This window comes from Ovis canadensis, chromosome 3 (genome assembly GCF_042477335.2).
Source record: "Ovis canadensis isolate MfBH-ARS-UI-01 breed Bighorn chromosome 3, ARS-UI_OviCan_v2, whole genome shotgun sequence".
Lineage (NCBI taxonomy): Eukaryota > Metazoa > Chordata > Mammalia > Artiodactyla > Bovidae > Ovis > Ovis canadensis.
The window spans coordinates 31,740,137-31,757,490 of NC_091247.1; the positions used below are offsets into that span (position 1 = coordinate 31,740,137).

The following is a 17,354-nucleotide window of genomic DNA, read 5'->3' on the forward strand; positions in this document are numbered from 1 at the left end:
TAGATTTACCTCTATGTACATTTCATATAAGTGGAGTCATACAATATTGCTGTCCTTTGTGACCAGCTTTTTTTCCACAACATAAAATTTCAAGGTTCATCTATGTCCTTTTTATTGTTGAATAAAATTGTATGAATATTCCTAACATCCTAAATATTTACCCATTAGTTGATGGACATTTGGGTTGTTTCCACTGTTTCAGTTTAGTTCAGTCACTCAGTCATGTCTGACTCTTTTCGACCCCATGAATTGCAGCACACCAGGCCTCCCTGTCCATCACCAACTCCCGGAGTTCACTCACACTCAAATCCATCAAGTCAGTGATGCCATCCAGCCATCTCATCCTCTGTCGTCCCCTTCTCCTCCTGCCCCCAATTCCTTCCAGCATCAGAGTCTTTTCCAATGAGTCAACTCTTCACATGAGGTGGCCAAAGTACTGGAGTTTCAGCTTTAGCATCATTCCTTCCAAAGAAATCCCAGGGCTGATCTCCTTCAGAATGGACTGGTTGGATCTCCTTGCAGTCCAAGGGACTCTCAAGAGTCTTCTCCAACACCATAGTTCAAAAGCATCAATTTTTCAGCACTCGGCTTTCTTCACAGTCCAACTCTCACATCCATACATGACTACTGGGAAAACCATAGCCTTGACCAGCTATTATAAATACTTTAGTTCTCAAGGGCTTTCCTTGTGGCTTAGCTGGTAAAGAATCCACCTGCAACATGGGAGACCTACGTTCGATCCCTGGGTAGGGAAGATCCTTGGAGAAGGGAAAGGCTACCCACTCCAGTATTCTGGCCTGGAGAATCCCTTGGACAGAGGAGCCTGGCAGGCTACAGTCCATGAAGTCCCAAAGAGTCGGACAGAACTGACTTTCATTTCTCTTTACTTAGTGTTCAAGTTACTGTGTGATCATGTTTTCATTCCTCTTACATCTTTAGAAGTAGAATTGCTGGATCATATAATTTCATACCTAACTTTTGAAGAACTGCCAGACTTTTCCAAAGCACCTGCACAGTTTACAAGCCCACTAGCAAGGTATGATTTCCCACATCCTTCCCAATCCCTGTTTTTGTCTTTTAAATTATAGTCTTTCTAACAGAGTGGTTTCTTGTAGCTTTGCATTTCCCTAATGACATGAATGTCTTTTCGTATGCTTATTGCCCGTTTGTAGACTTGGAGAAATATCTATTCAAATCCTTCACCCAGTTTTAACTGTACTATCTCTACTGTTTAAGGAGTTCTTTATATATTCCAACACAATGATTTGCAAACATTCCTCCCATTCTTTGGGTTGTCTTTTCACTGGTTGCTTGACTTGCAACACAGAAGTTTTTCATTTAGCTATAGCCCATCTTGGGTTTGTGGTGTCCTAAGATGGACTTGCCTAAGCCAAGATTGAAGAGTTTTATGTCTCAGCCTCTATAGGTGTGTGATGGGTTTTCAGTTAATCTTTGTATGTGTTGTAAGCCCTTCCCTTTTAAGTACCTGTCTGGGAAGTTTGCATACACCAGTTTTTTATTCTCTGGCTAGAACTTAGTTACCTGGCTGTACCAGTCGTCTCTAAGAGGATGGAGAATGTATATTTCGGCCATCCGATAGCAGTTTTTTTTAAGCGGGTTGTAAGCCTACTCAGCCTTACAGTCTGAGCAATTCTATTGCTTCGTGTTTCTAAGAACTTAGCCGATTTTAACAAAGATTTATTTTAGCAGGAGGGTTTAGTGAGAATCGCTGTTGACTCACTCCCTCGGAGACCGATCCCAAGGAAAACGGTCCCGAGTCATTTGCCAGCCTTTCCCCGCAGCAAATGTTGGCTCTGGCGTTTTTCACTTTGGGTAACCCACCGCGCGGCACTTCGCGGCTTCCCGTTTTCCCGCGCGCCGCCCCTGCCCGGGGCGCGTCGGCCGGCCCGCCCCTCTTCGCGCCGCGCCCTCTTGGCCGGGGAGCCGCCCTCCCCGCGGGCTCGGGCTGGCGATAACCCCGAGGGCCTTGGTGCGCTGGCGGCGGTGCGTGATGGCCGTGTACCGCGAAGCGATCCCGGGCCCGGCTCTGGAGGCGCCGTCGCCCTCGCCGGAAGCACACACCTCAGCTCAGGGTTTGGTGAGCGCACAGCGAGGGGCGCGCTGGGAGCGGGCGCTGGGCTTCAGCGCGGGGCCGGGCCGGGGGCCCCGGGGACCGACCCCCCCGCCCCATCCCGGGGCACCTGGGTGCAGTCAGCCAGCCGCAGCCCCGCACGGTCCCCGCTCGAGCCTCCAGGTTGTTCAGCTGCCCCGGCTGGGGTTTGACAGTTGACAGCGGAGCGGGGAGGCTGGGGTTATTCTGGAGCCCCAAAGAGATGGGAAACTGAGTCTTAGACAAGTGCAGAAGGCCGCTGATTCCTTCAACTAGTCAATCAGGGCCAGTCTAGGGCTCTTGTCCACCACCCGCCAGGTCATCCCGAAGTCTGGAACCCCGGGCTGGTAGAACTTCTAATTGGGCCCGCCTTCCCCAGTCTCCAGGTAGGAGCTATGGGCTTGGCCGCCCTCTCAAACCTGGCTCCCTTCAGGCACCAGACTCTCCTAGCGAAGACCTCACCCAGAGCCCTTCCTGGTAACCAGGCTCCGAAGTGAGGGTGGAGGGCAGGTGGGAATCCAGGGGCCGCCTCAGCCCCTCTGCCTCCCCTCTCCCCCACCCCCGGATAGGGCCAAGGCATGTGTCATTCAGGGCGGCTGAGCTGGAGAGGACTTAGGATTTCTGAGCTTGCTGCTGAATGCGGAATCCGCTGCCCACTCTGCTGCACCTTCATTCTGTCCCTGGCTTGGCTTCGCTGCCTCAGTTCCCTATACCGACTCCGCGCTTCCCCTCCAAGCCCCGTCCGAGCAAAAGGTAGTGGGTTCCAAGACAGAAAGCAAGATCAAGAGGCTCTCCGGGGACTCTCATTTCCCAGGGAACTTTAAAAACTCAGGATGACATGAATTGTTAGGGAGGAAACATTAGCCATGAAACACTAGCATTTAATTTTCATAACAACTCTAGGAGGTGTATTACCCCCATTGTACACGTGATGAAGCTTAGCCATACTAAGTACCTTGTCCTGGGTTACACAGCTAGAAATGGCAGATGGAGAATTTGCATTCAAATTTGTCAAGTTTGCCTAACTGAAACGTGTCCTCAGTTGACTGTGAAGGGCTTATGATTTGAATAGGTAAAGCAGTATTCCTCAAGATTCCAAGACTGAATCATATACCTAGATTTTTTTAAATTTTCAAGTACCTTTCGGAGGAAACCAGAATCCCTTTATGGAGGGGTCGGGGGATGGGGAGGAGGGGCTATCATGTTGGATTCTGCCTGGTGTTAAATTTTCTGGAAGTTGAAATATTGTTCACAAAAATGTCAGAAGAGACCACATCCTGCCTCGTGTGTGGGTAGGAAGAGTGCAGAGGATTTGATAAGCCCTTATCTGGGAAGACCTTCCTTTCAAAAGAGTCCTTTTGGGGTGTCTGGCTAGATACCTAACTGGGTGAAGCCATAGGCCTCTCCACTCCTCCTCCCATCCCCAGGCAAAAGATGAAAAAGAACGATTCCCAACATCTTTGGGAGAAATAGCACCTTACACAGCATCTTCATGTCATTTATTCTTTCAACAAATATATATTGAGCATCTACATGCCCAGCATTTTTCTAGGTACTGGGGACATGGTGGTGCATAAAAGTTATGTAGTTCATGCTTTCAGAGGGTTTATGTGCTGGTGGGGAGAGGCAGGAAATAAATATGAATATATTCTGTAGTGAGTACAATTGAGAGAAATTTGGGTGGTCAGTGAAGGCCCCTCTAAAGAGATGACATTTAGGCTTCAGCCTGAATGGCAAGAAGTCAGCTCTTGCAAAGACCTGGAGGAAGAGCTGTCCAGACAGAAGGGACAGGAAGTTCAAAGGCCCTGAGGCAGTAACAGACAAGGTCATTTTGAGCAACAGGATGGAGGCTACCGTGGTTGAGGAGAGCTATCTGAAGTAAGGTGGGAAAAGGAGTGGCAACTGATTGGGTGGGCTCCTGTAGGCTATATGGGAAGGACTTGGAGTTTTATTCAAACTGTAATGGCAAGTTGTTGGGGGGTTTTCACCAGAGAAGAGATGCAATCTGATTTATGTTATGAAAAGATCACTTTGACTACTGGACAGAAAGTGGATAGAAGGGAATGAGAAGCCACTTAAGTTGCAAGCCACTTAGACTCTCACTAATAGATTAGACGGGGAAATTGGGAAGGAGGAATCAAGGATGACACCTAGGTTTGTGGCCGGAGCTGCTGAGTGAACATTGGGGCCATTTGATGCAATGAGGACAGTAGAGTTAGGAGATTAAAACAATGGGATGGAAATCAGGAGCTGTGTTTTGACCATGCTAAGCTGGAATGCCTGTTTGGCAACCATGCGGGGCTGTGAGTAGACAGTCTAATGAGTCTGGAGTTCCCTGAATGCTTAGGGATATATATATATATCTCTCTCCCCAAATATATGTGTGTGGGTATACATGTAACCTTTACTTCATTTTTGCTCTCACGTTTGTTGTTTACTGATTTCTGTGGTGTAAATACTCTCCCCGTGGCTGATTTCAGCCTGCCAGCGGTTCAACAACTGGCTTGCAAAAGTCCTGAACATTTAACAATCAGCTTCCAGAGCCATGGCCTCATTTGATCATCAAAACATCCCTCGAAGTTGGCAGGAATATTCCAATCAACAGATGAGGCTTAGAGAGATAACGTGATTTATTCAAAGGCACACACAGGAAGTTCGTGGCAAGGTTAGGGGCCGCCTGACCCTCCCAGTTCACTCTAGTTTGCTGACTAATAAGACAGACTGCAGCAGAAAGCACTGGGGGAGGGGGGAATATAAGGAAAAACTGCCCCTTGGAAATGCTTAGAAGTCACTGTTCAGGGTTCCCCGCCCCCCACTCCCCACCTTTTTGTCGCATTTCCTTTTTGTGTGTGTGTTTGTTGTTGACTGCACTGGGTCTTCGCTGCTGTGCTCGGGCTTTCTCCGGTTGCAGCAAGCAGGGGCTACTCTTTGTTGCTGTGCATGGGCTTCTCACTGCGGTGGCTTCTCTTGTTGAAAAGCGCAGGCTCAGTAGTTGTGGCTCACAGGCTTAATTGCCCTAAGGGAGGTGGAATCTTCCTGGACCAGAGATCAAACCCCTTTTCCCTGCATTGGCAGGCAGATTCTCAACCATTGGACCACCAGAGAAGTCCTGTCTCACTTCTTTTAAGATAAATTGAGAGCAATTAGGACTGAGAGGTTGCTGGAACAGCCCTCAAGACAGGGCTGCAGGATACTTTTGGAAGTCAGGGGGCTGGAGGGAGTGGTTGGTGCCTGTGGGGGCTGAGCTTCTGTGTCTCCCCCAGGACAGCGGAGCTGGTCATCTCTCATTCTATAGGAAGTTGTGCTATGGCATTGGAGGGGTTCCCAACCAGGTGGCCTCCAGCGCCATAGCCTTTTACCTGCAACTTTTCCTGCTCGATGTGGCACAGGTGAGTGTGGGCAGTAGCTTTGGGGCCCCCTACTCCCATGTCTGGTATCTGGTCCTTTCAACCTGCCTTTACTTCCACCACCACAATCCTTGGTAAATGGCACTTCTGACCCAAGGCTGAGAAAAACCAAATGCTGTTGAGGGCAACCTCCTGAAAGATGTTTATTTGCAGGTTGTTTGTAGTAGAAGAATGGGAAACAACACAAATGACCCCAAATGTAGAAGTAGTTCAACAGTAAGTTGGACTATGTCCACATGATGGAGTAATGTGTAGTCACTCAAAAGAATGAATTAGATCTATACCAGTTGATGCCCAAGAATTTCCATGATGCACTGTCAAGTGAGAAAAATTATTTTTAGAGAAGGGTATACATATAAAAGATCCCATTTGAACAAAACAAAAACATGCCCTATATATATGAGTACACAGGTATAAGGAGATGGTTGAGTAGCATCACTGACTCTATGGACATGAGTATGAGCAAATTCTGGGAGATAGTGAAGGACAGGGAAGCCTGGCCTGCTGCAGTCCATGGGGCCGCAGAGTCAGATACCAGTTAGCAACTGTACAACAACATGATTAAAGGATGAGCATGGAGAAAGTATATTCCAAAAGGACATCCATCCAAAAGTATGTTAATGTTGGTGATAGGAGGGACTGATGGAGGATAGAGGATAAACAAAAATTTTTAATAAAGTATCTATTATTTACTTATCTTCCATGATTTTTTAAATGACACCAATATCCCATTTGTATAAAATTATAATTCACAAATGCACATAAGGAAATGGAGGAAAGAACGATCAGAATGCTCCTGGCAGTTGTCTCAGGATGGTGGAATTTCAGATGAGCTTTGTGTGATATTTTTCTGAACTGTTTGAATATGTGTGTAATGAGTGTTATCACCTCATGTAATCAGAAAAATCAATAAACCATTTTCATTGTAAAACACAAGCTCTGCCTCTGACTGTCAGCTTCAGTGCACCCTTCTCGCACTGAGCCACCTCAGGGGAGGGTCTCTCAAGTCTTCTCCCAAAGTGACTGGGTATAAATATAACAGGGATATGCTAGTGTGCACCTGTTCCCCTCTCCTTGTCCCCTCATCCCTTCTCCACTGGTGCACAGATATCCTCAGAGCCGTCTGGATTCCTGTCCTGGGGGAGGGACTGAATAGACCTCTACAGCGTGACTATGGCCCTGCCAGTTTCCAGGGTCTTTATCCTGATTGGCCGGCAGGTCCAGACACCCTCGCTAACTGTGCAGGGCCTTTGCTGTCCCCTCCTCTGTCCCTTTCAGATCCCTGCTGCCCAGGTGTCACTGGTCCTGTTTGGAGGGAAGGTGTCTGGGGCAGCTGCAGACCCTTTGGCTGGGTTTCTCATCAACAGAAGCAGGAGGACAGGTTCTGGACGACTCATGCCCTGGTGAGCACCCCACGGTCCTTAGGATCCTGGCACCCACCCCTGGCTTGAGATCTCTACACTTGTCACAGCTGCTTCTTAGTGGTTAGAGGTCAGGTCTGGACAGTAGGTGGCAGGAATGGAATGGGTCTGAGTGAGTCATGCAGGTGTTCAGGGGCCTCTCCCTCACTGGGTGGCACAGAGCTGGACAAGAGTCGCATGCCTGGCCCCAGGGGGCTCAGAGTGCAGCCAGGCAGGGCTGGATGGCTTGGAAATTCTCACAGAGGAGATAAGACTTTCCTGGGTACAGGGAATGGCGCCACCGATCCCAGGTGACACTAATGGTAAAGAACTTGCCTGCCAGTGGAGGAGATGTAAGAGATAGGGGTTTGATTCCCCTGGGTCGGGAAGATCCCCTGGAGGAGGGCATGGAGACCCACTCCAGTATCCTTGCCTAGAGAATCCCATGGACAGAGGAGCCTGGCGGGCTATAGTCCATAGGGTGGCAAAGAGTCGGACACGACTGAAGTGACTTAGCACACACGCACGCAACCCCTAGGAGCCCCAACCCCAACTCCCAGGAACTTCCTCATCCCCTCAGCCACCTCTCCCCCTCCATGGCTCCCACCCTGAGCCCCAGACCGGGGCCGAGGGCCAGGTGAGGTTGCTCCAGGCCCCTGGGGACCCCCTGTCCTGGTGCTGCAGGGCACCCCACCTGGCTGTGCCTCCACAGGGTGCTGGGCTGCACACCCTTCATTGCCCTGGCCTACTTCTTCCTGTGGTTCTTGCCCCCCTTCACCACCTTGCGAGGCCTTTGGTACACGACCCTCTACTGCCTGTTCCAGGCCCTGGCCACGGTAAGCAGGTGGGCCCCTTCCTGGGTCTGGACTCCTGGAACCCCATGCTGGCAGGAAGCCTCCCTGAAGTGTGTGTGTGTGCTGGGGGGTGCCCACTGCCCACCTGTTCACCAGGTGGTAACTGGCTGTTAGCTTTTCTTGTGGGCTCTAGGCCAGATGCCCCCCCTGCTCCTTAGCCCCTAACTGCAGGTTGAGGGGATCTGTGGCGACATGCCAGCCTGACACAGGCCTGGCCTGGGGAAGCTTCTGACCTGGGTTGGCCGCCTGGCAGTGGGCACTGTCCTAAGCTCTGCCTGGTCCTGCAGTTTGTCCAGGTGCCCTACACGGCGCTGACCATGCTCCTGACCCCCAACCCCAAGGAGCGGGACTCAGCCACCGCATACCGTGAGTGCAGGCAGGTGTGCAGTTGGGTGGGAGGGGGTAGCTCTGGCCCAGCCCCAGGAGCTCAGTCACCTTGCTGCATGCTGTGTCCCAGGGATGACCTTGGAGATGGCGGGGACGCTGATGGGAGCCACCATCCACGGACTCATCGTGTCTGGTGCCCACGGGTCCCACAGGTGCAAGGAGGACATGCTCCCAGGGGAAGTGGCTGTTTCCCCCAATGCGGTGAGTGTCCAGGCTGCCCGGAGCCCCTGGGGCCCCCGCTTCCAGGTCACCTCCTTCTTCGAGGAACAGGTCTCCGCCAGGTCTCTTCGTGGTTGTTTGGGGGCTCAGCCCTGCCCAGCAGGCTCTTGCATTCCTTCCCTGCTCCTCACACTGAGCCCATGTCCCCCATTCTCCCACTAAATCTGCTTCTCCTGCTGGGCACCTTCTAAATGTGGAGCCAAACAACAGGCCAGCAGGTCATCTGGAGAGGAGGATGTGGACCCCAGAGAAGGGGCAGGGCGGGGAGGGGCTGCCGGCAGGGGCAGGAGAGAGACAGCAGAAGGGTTTAGTGTCCTGGCAGAGCTCTGGGCAAAACCCATCCTATGAGCAGTGCCACGCAGCCCTGAACAGGTGTCCCCCCAGCCCCACCCACAGTGTGAAAGGAGAGGGGAAACCTGGAGTGGTACCCCTTCCTCTCCCCTCAAAGTCATTCCCTTTTCAGCAATTAGGAGATGTTCATCTATTCATCTGTCAAGTGCATCTTCTATTCCCCCTCTTCTTAAGCAAATGACATCACTGACCTCCACCAACATCTGAGAATTAATGTTATGAGAACAGTGCCAGCATCATGCACCCGCAGTTCACTGCCTGTAAGAAAACATTACAATGAAGTCCTGTGTAGAGATCCCCAGGCCATCTGCAGCCCAGCTACAGAATGTGCCTCCGTACAGTGTGAAATGAAGCTGTAGGGCCCCAGAGAGAGCAGGCAGTCAATCTCCCCTTCCCATGGCCCACTGCCCCAGTCAAGGGATTGCCTGGATCTGGGTAGGTGAGAGGCTATGCCCCGTTGCCCTCAAAGCCCATCGTGGTGCTACTAGCCCAGGATCAGAGAGGTTGTGGCCTGCAGATTTACCTTCCCTGCTTCCAAGCTCAGAGCCCCCCGCCCCGCCCCCCCCCAAAAAAAAAAACTGAGAGTCAAAGTCGCTCAGTCATGTCCAACTCTTTGCAACCCCAAAGACTATAGCCCCGGCTCCTCTGTCCATGGGATTCTCCAGGCAAGAATACTGGAGTGGATTGCTATTCCCTTCTCCAGGGGATCTTCCTGACGCAGGGCTCAAACTCAAGTCTCCTGCATTGTAGGCAGATTCTTCATTATCTGAGCCACCAAGAAGCCTCTACAAGGCCGCTCCCCAAAGCTTCTGGGTCACTGTCTAGGTGAGGATAGTGGAACAGAGGGTAGAAATGGGGAGCAGGGTTGAGGAGCTCCCCTTGGGTGGGAGACCAGGAGGCCAGGTGGGACATAGGATGGCAAGAAGCGGGGAGTAGGAAGCTGAAAACCTGCCCTCCCTCATGTCCTCATGGCTCACATGAGGCTATGAGCCACGGTGAGAAGTGTCCAGGAGCCTCTTGCTAGTTCCAGTTCTGCTGTCCCATAGACTTCACGTACAAAACACAAATTCATAAATAAAACCGTCCCGAATTTCAAGAGAGCAGAGCATTAACTCCCAAGTGCAGTGCTTTCTGAATGTGGGACCCCTCACACCGGTGAAGCTCTGCATCTCCCTCCTTCCTCCCCCACCAGAGGCAACCCCTATCCTGAACTGGGTGACTGTTACTCCCATGCAGGCCTTATATGTATTTTATTCCACGTGTGTCTTCCTCTGAATGTTTGATGGTACCGTTTCTGTTTTCGACATTTTCTGTGTCATCGTACATCACACTGTAACTGTTCATGGATCTGTCTCCCCCTCACCCCAAGCCCCTTACTGTGGATGCACAGGGTCACTTATTCATCACTGTAACCTCAGGGTCTAGCACACCGAAGACAGAAGCAATGAATGTTTGCTTAAAAAAAATGACAGAGAGGGAGGGAGGGATTTGACTCGTGGTTACATGAATGCCCACAGAAGGCACAGGGTCAGCGGAAGGACCATTCTGGTCCCTTAGATCTCCCCCTCCTGTGGGCTGATGGAGAGGAAGAGCACCTAGCATCCTTGGAATTGAGGGTTCTTCTGCTCCCACTGGGAGGCACTCCTGCCAGGCCCCTGGGTATCCCCACCTCCATGGGTTGGAGTCATCACCCCCACTGTTCTGTCCTGTCCACAGACTCGTCTCTACTTCATTGCAGCCGCTGTGGTTGCTTTGACTTACCCAGTGTGCAGTACTTTGCTCTACCTGGGGGTGAAGGAGCGATCAGGTAGGTACAGGGCTACAGAGTGTGGAAGCAGAAGCTGGTCGCTCCTCTTGGGCATGAGTTTTGATTTTGAACTCCACCAAGCCAAGATGTCCCTTTCCAATGTTACAGACCCCTCCACCCCAGCATCCGGCCAGGGCCTGGGCTTCCTGGCTGGGCTGGGTCTCACAGTCCGGCATCGGCCCTATCTGAAGCTGGTCGTCTCCTTCCTCTTCATCTCAGCAGCTGTTCAGGTATGTCTGGCCAGGCTGAACCCCCTTGGCTGGGCTCTGGCCATATTGAGCTTGCATAGGTTCAGGTTAGTCTCTCGTCTCCACCACACCACAGGGAAGCCAGTGGCTGGCAAGGGCTTGGCAAGGCTGATGCTGGGAGGAGAGAAACCTACCTAGATCTAGTGGGACTGGTGAGGGTCAGGGCCCAGACACCAGGAAGTATCTGGAGTGGTAAAGTTCATCCATCTCAGCTGTGCTGGGGGAGACTAGGAATAGGGTTTAAGCCTGTGTTGCAATAAAACTCCATTGTTGGGGAAGGGATTGCATGATGGTGGCAGAAACCAGAGCTTGGAGGCCCAAAGGGAAGGCCCGACTCAAGACCTCAGCCTTGCCCTTGATTTCCACGTTTCTGCCATTTCCTGTACACACCTACTTCCTGTCGACTCCTCAGGTGGAGCAGAGCTACCTGGTCCTGTTCTGTACACATGCCTCCCAGCTTCAAGATCACGTCCAGGGCATGGTGCTGACCATCCTGGTGAGGGGACATGGGGTGGTAGAGGCGAGAGGCCTGAGTCAGGGCTGTGTGGTCCTTGACATGACCCGTGTGATGGAGTTCTGGTGGTCAGTATTTTGGATTCTGCTTGGGCTTTTTGCTAAGATGATTCAATCGTGTCCAATTTTTTGCAACCCTATGGACTGTAGCCCACCGGGCTCCTCTGACCATGGGATTCTCCAGGCAAGAATACTGGAGTGGGTTGCCATTTCCTTCTCCAGGGGATCTTCCCAACCCAGGGATCGAACCCACGTCTCTTATGTCTCCTGCATTGGCAGTTGGGTTCTTTACCACTAGTGCCACCATTTCAGTAGAGGTTGGAATTGGGGTCAGGGTCATAAAGTTCATAAAGTTCAGCCACTGGTTCCAACCAAGGACAAGGTCAATGTTGGGTGTCCCACTTAAAAGCTGAGCATTTGAAAATCTGGCAGAGGTCCCGGCAGGGTGTCCTGGGCTATGACGATTCTGTCTGTTCACAGGTCTCAGCAGTGCTGAGCACCCCGATGTGGGAGTGGGTTCTGCAGCGATTTGGGAAGAGGATGTCAGCCCTCGGGATCTGTGTGAGTGAGGCAGGAAGCCAGGCCTGGGGTGGTGTTGAGGGGGCAGTGTGTTCTCGTGTCCTCCATGTCTAGCCCGGCGCCAGGCTCAGAGGGCATCAGTAAGGACTGGTGAGTGTGTGAATCTAAGAGCAGCTATGAGTGTGTGCAGGGCAGGGGTACAAGCAGAGGAGGCGCCAGCGTGTCTGTCTCCCTAGGCGATGGTGCCCTTTGCAATCCTGCTGGCTGCTGTACCCATCGTGCCTGTGGCATATGTCGTGGCCTTTGTGTCTGGCCTGAGCATCGCTGTGTCCTTGCTGCTACCCTGGTAGGCCGAGTGAGGGGCATGAGGAGTAGGGGCCTCCCACCCTTCCCAGTGGGTATCCCCCCTTCATCTCAACCTGCGGTCCCAGGCCTCCTCCCCTGGGGACAGGCTCTCCCCCTTTCGGGGGAAAGAGTGTGTTGGGGAAAAACTGAAAATGTTAGTCACTCAGGTGTGTCTGCCTCTTATAAGACCCCGTGGACTGTAGCCTGCCAGGTTCCTCTGTCCATGGGAATCTCCAGACAAGAATACTGGAGTGGGTTGCCATGCCCCCTTCCAGGTATCCTCCCAACCCAAGGATTGAACCCAGGTCTCCCGCATTGCAGATGGATTCTTTACCATCTGAGCCACCAGGGAAGCCCAAGAATACTGGAGTGGGTAGCCTATCCCTTCTCCAGAGGATCTTCCCACCCAGGGATTAAACCTGGGTCTCCCACACTACAGACAGATTTTTTACTGTCTGAGTCACCAGGGAAGTACAAGCACTTTTACTGCCTGACTCTCTTTGGACCAGTCCTGGTGCTGGGCAGCGGGGACTCAGGGGTGAATCTGACTCAGTCCTTGTCCCCAAAAAGCCCTCAGTTTGACAGCTCCCGAAGAGATAAAAGACATAATTCTGCAGCCCCTGCCCCTAGGTCCATGCTTCCAGACGTGGTCGATGACTTCCAGCTGCAGCACCAGCATGGCCCAGGCCTGGAGACCATCTTCTACTCATCCTACGTCTTCTTCACCAAGCTTTCTGGAGCAGGTGCCCTGGGCATCTCCACTCTCAGCCTGGAGTGAGTCCCAGAATTGGGCTGTCCCAGAGGCACAAAAGACAAGTGATGTGGGAAGCAAAGGGCAAAGTCCCCAACCCAAGCCAGCCCGGGGCCACCCACGAGTCTGGGGAGTGTGTGGGAACCCCCACCTCAGCTTTCTCTGTGCACATAACTGGAAGGGGTACAGGTCTCAGCAGCTATACCCCTTCTGAAAACTCTACTCCCCGCATTCACAGCTCTCTCTGAACTCCTCCCCAGTCTGCCTGTTCCCTCACACTCCCTTCCCTAGTTAGACTGATTTGGCCAGAAAACAAATCCAAGTGTCAGGATAGGGTGGGGGTTGGGCACCTGGGACCCTTCCATCAGGAGGCTCTGAGCTGGATGCTCAGGGTGGGGGCTTCTCCAGCTTTGCAGGGTACGAGTCAGGAGCCTGCAGGCAGTCGGAGCAGGTGGTGGTGACCCTCAAGGTCCTCATCGGTGCTGTGCCCACCAGCATGATCCTCACTGGTCTCTGCATCCTCATGGTCGGCCACACTCCCAAGGAGCCAAGACAGGCAAACTCCCGCTCCCTGGGGAGGTAGGCACCTCACGCTCACGGGTACACAGCGCAGGGCACCTAGGGAGGCACACAGATGTGCACAGTTCTCGTGTGGACCTGATGTGCCACAAGCATGGCAGTCTTTTTTTTTAATTTGTTTATTTTTGGCTGCACCGGGTCTTCTTTGCCACGTGGGCTTTTTCTAGTTGCGGTGAGCAGGGGCTGCTCTCTAGTTGAGGTGCTTGGGTTTCTCATTGTGGTGGCTTCTCTTGTTGCAGAGCACGGGCTCTAGGGTGCGAGGGCTTCAGCAGTTGTAGCTCCCGGGATCTAGAGCCCAGGTTCGTTAGCTGTGGTCCATGGGCTTAGTTGCTCTGTGGCAAGTGGAGTCTTCCTGGACCAGGGATCGAAGCCATGTCCCCTGTATTGGTAGGCAGATTCTTATCCACTGTAGCACTGGGAAAGTGCTGTCAGTCCATCTTAATGGGCCCCAAACTGAATTCATCTTTGTTCTCCAATCTTGGCTCTTGTTGCACCACGAAGAACCTTCCAGCCTGGGTGCTGAAACCCCAGGGTCATCTTCCACTCCTCCCACACCAGCTGCCCTGAGCCGCTCTCTCACCTTGTTCTTACCACTTGGAAGCACAGACCCCACTGCCCTGGGCATGATCTGCTCACTGCCTGGCTTTCACAGTAGACTGTGGGGCCCTTGACGGCTGAGGAGGCTGCTTTCTTCATTTTTGTGTCCCAGCTCAGCCCAGAGCCAAAGTCCAAGCAGGCACTGCAGTGTCAACACTTCTGGTCAAGCAGACAGTCACAATCTGTGCCCACATTTTTGCACATGCTCAAAAACTTACAAACAAGAGCCCATGTACAGGCAGAGGCCCACACAGGATAGGCCAGGAAGTGGCTCCATCATGGATCCCTCACTGCACAGTAGGGACAGCCTGGGACTCCAGCCCCTCGTACTGAGATCATGCCCTGTGTTTGGGGAATGACACATGGGTAGGACCTGGAGGAACAGGGCTATAGCTTCGTTCTGAGGGTTGAGCAGGAGAGGAGTTGCTCAGGAGACAAGGAGCAGCCACTGACACTTCCCTGACCTCTGCCCACCCTCACCCTCCTCTCTGACTTCTCTTCTCTTTCCTGCAGGAGGACCAGCTACACTCTGGCTTGAATTTGAGACCCTGTGAGCCAGCACATCAGGAGCAGCATCTTCTGGGCTCTAGGCCCCCCTTTTTAGCCCTTTGGCACCCCTGCCTCACCATTTACACACAACCTGTCTTTTCCCCAGGGATGTGGAGTCTTCAGTGACTCTCCTGAAGGGAGTGGCCTGGGCTCCACCTTTCATGTCTTACCCGTTGACCTCAGGACATCTCAGAGAGGCCTGTACTCAGCTCTGGGCAACCTGTGACCCGGAAAGCATTCCTGTAGCAAGTATTCCTGGAAAAAGGAAGCCCCTACCAGCCTGGTCTGCAGACTTCTGTGGGAGCACCAGGCCCACCAACCTGCTTACATGGCAAAGCTACTTGACAAGACAGACACAAGAAATCTTGTTTCTCCTGATGGTCCAGTGATCATCTAATGGAGAGGCTGACAGACAGCATGTGAATGGGCAGAGCAGGGACAGAGGGACATGCTGGGATATCCAGGTGGAGAGATACACAGATGCACCCAGAGAGGTCAGCAGACCCCAGAGGGAGCGGATTGGGCCAGCAGTGGGGACAGGTTGAAGAGGGCATCAGGTGTTTCTCAAGACCTTTCCCCTTGTACAGCTCAGCTGATGACACTGTTTCTAGAAGTGGTCAGATTGATACTGAGCCACCACGGATCAATCATTTTTATGAACAAAAGTTATTTTTGTGGGAAAACTTTTCTGAAAGTTCATCTTATGAAATCACAGGAACCACTATTTTCTAGAGGCCACCATGTCTTTGGGGAAGAAAGATCCACTAAGGTTTATTTTTTCAGAAACAAAGGGTTTACCTTCTACTTGCTTGCTTGCGCGTGTGTTCAGTCGTGTCCAACTCTTTGCGACCCCATGAGTCTCCTCTGTCCATGGGATTTCCCAGGCAAAAAGAGTGGAGTGGGTTGACACTTCCTGCACCAGGGGATATTCCCAACCCAGGGAGTAAACCCACGTCTCTGACATCTGCTGCATTGGCAGGCAGATTCTTTACTGCTGAACCACCTGGGAAGATCTGTTTGAGTCTGTAAAATGTGACTGGGGCCAGCCTGCTCATCCCACCTCCTGGGAAATCTGTCCCAAGGAGGGAAGGGGAGGGTGCCTAATGTCACCGAAACTGGCCATGTCTCCTCAACCATGTGTCCCAGAATATCCGCAGTTCCTCAGACCACAGGTTCCCTGTGGGAGGAGACAAGAAGTTGAGGCCATCGGCCAGGGCAGCAGACCATGGTAGCTTGTTTGGGTTTGGGGCCTGGGGAGGAGCTGGGGAACCCATGGGGCCCTGATGCCCCAGCAAGTGTTCCTAGAGAAGCCTGGGTACCCATAGGGGGACCAGGAGGTGAGATCTGCCCCCTACATTCCTCCCCCACCCCCAGTTCTACCCTTCCCAAGCCCACTGCCCAGGACTAGGCCCCCTTCCACTTCCTCTTTAGCCCTCTGGCTGCCTCTTAAGTATGAGATGTGATTGAAGGTCTAAGACAGTCAGAGCTCAGACACACTCAGATAGTGCTCCTCAGAGCTTAAAGCATTTGGCTTCCTCTACAAATGCTGTCTTTTCGTACTGCCCATGGGGTTCTCCAGGCAAGAATACTGGAGTTCTTCACTGACTCAATGGACATGAATTCGAGCCAACGCCAGGAGACAGTGGAGGACAGAGGAGCCTGGCATGCTACAGTCCATGGAGTTGCAGTCAGACATGACTGAGCGGCTGAACAACGACAAATGCTCTACCCTTCCCAAGTCCCAAGTTCCCAGGCTCCAAGAAGGAACCTGACCTCAAAGAGAGTGCAGAGTGTGACCCGGTCTGTCTGACGCCTGAGCTTTCTGGCCCTGAGACACTGACAAGGGCATCTGATCCTTGAGGTCACAGGGCTCCAGAGAAAGAGCTGGGCTCAGCCTCTCTTCCTGATTCGGGAGGGGGCTGATAGGAAACTCTGTTCACCCCCTGCTCTGCACAGGCACATACAGCACACACATACATCACACATTGCACACTCACACACACCTATAGAACAGGTTTTTGTTTGCTTGCTTGTTTTTCTTTTGGCTGCACTGTCTTTGTTGGGTTGGCGGGCTTAGTTACCCCTCGGCAACTAAGTTCTTAGTTGGGATCCTAGTTCCCTGACCGTGGATCAACTGTGAGTACCCTGCATTGAAAGGTGGATTCTTAACCACTGGACCACCAAGGAAGTCCCCAGAACAGTTTCTTAACACTGGACAGTCACTGGCCATGTGGAAACAGTAAGGTGCAAGAAGGCAGTTTCTCCCATGTGGTCATGCGGTGCTTTGGAAACCTGGGCAATGCAGGTGGGATCAGAAGCTTGTGCTAGATTTGATGTTACCTCTATTTCCCGGGAATGCAGTCTCCTAAGAAACCGAGGAGAGCTGCACTGTACAAGAACAGCAGTCGGGGCCACCGCTGGGGGTCAAGTGTTGGATCTCAGAGATGGGAGGCGATCATGGGCTGACTGAAAGGTATAATTCCATTTCTTCTTCATGACAACCCTATGAAGCAGGTATTATCTCATTTTCAGGTGAGAAAATAGACTAGTGAATTCAGCAACTTGCCTAAGAGCAGTTAGAAGTGGAAGAAATGGTTTTGTACCCAGAATTGGAGATCAGATGCCCATGTCAGTGTCCTCCAGGCAGTTAAAACATCACACGTCCTTCTCCCCACACTTGTTCTGCCTCCTGCATTTTTGGTAAATTTATGTCAGCAT

General features: G+C 52.2%; 1 protein-coding gene across 1 annotated transcript; it reads left to right on the forward strand.

The window, feature by feature from the left end:
* The first annotated feature begins 1,819 nt into the window (after window positions 1–1,819).
* MFSD2B (MFSD2 lysolipid transporter B, sphingolipid) lies at window positions 1,820–15,440 on the forward strand. The gene is made up of 14 exons (XM_069582672.1): window positions 1,820–2,098; window positions 5,374–5,499; window positions 6,796–6,920; window positions 7,630–7,753; window positions 8,059–8,137; window positions 8,229–8,359; window positions 10,445–10,535; window positions 10,644–10,765; window positions 11,196–11,279; window positions 11,777–11,857; window positions 12,052–12,161; window positions 12,791–12,934; window positions 13,320–13,490; window positions 14,601–15,440. The coding sequence occupies exons 1-14, from the start codon at window positions 2,012–2,014 to the stop codon at window positions 14,623–14,625; spliced, it is 1,500 nt and encodes a 499-aa protein (XP_069438773.1). The 5' UTR covers window positions 1,820–2,011; the 3' UTR covers window positions 14,626–15,440.
* The last annotated feature ends 1,914 nt before the right edge of the window (window positions 15,441–17,354 follow it).

What these genes read in the sequence shown, in the direction of transcription:
- MFSD2B (XM_069582672.1), top strand. Translation starts at nt 2,012, where the DNA reads ATGGCCGTGTACCGCGAAGCGATCCCGGGCCCGGCTCTGGAGGCGCCG. An exon ending in TGTTCCAGGCCCTGGCCACG is followed by an intron (nt 7,754 to 8,058) that starts GTAAGCAGGTGG and finishes CTGGTCCTGCAG; the next exon opens with TTTGTCCAGGTGCCCTACAC. An exon ending in TGTCAGCCCTCGGGATCTGT is followed by an intron (nt 11,858 to 12,051) that starts GTGAGTGAGGCA and finishes CTGTCTCCCTAG; the next exon opens with GCGATGGTGCCCTTTGCAAT.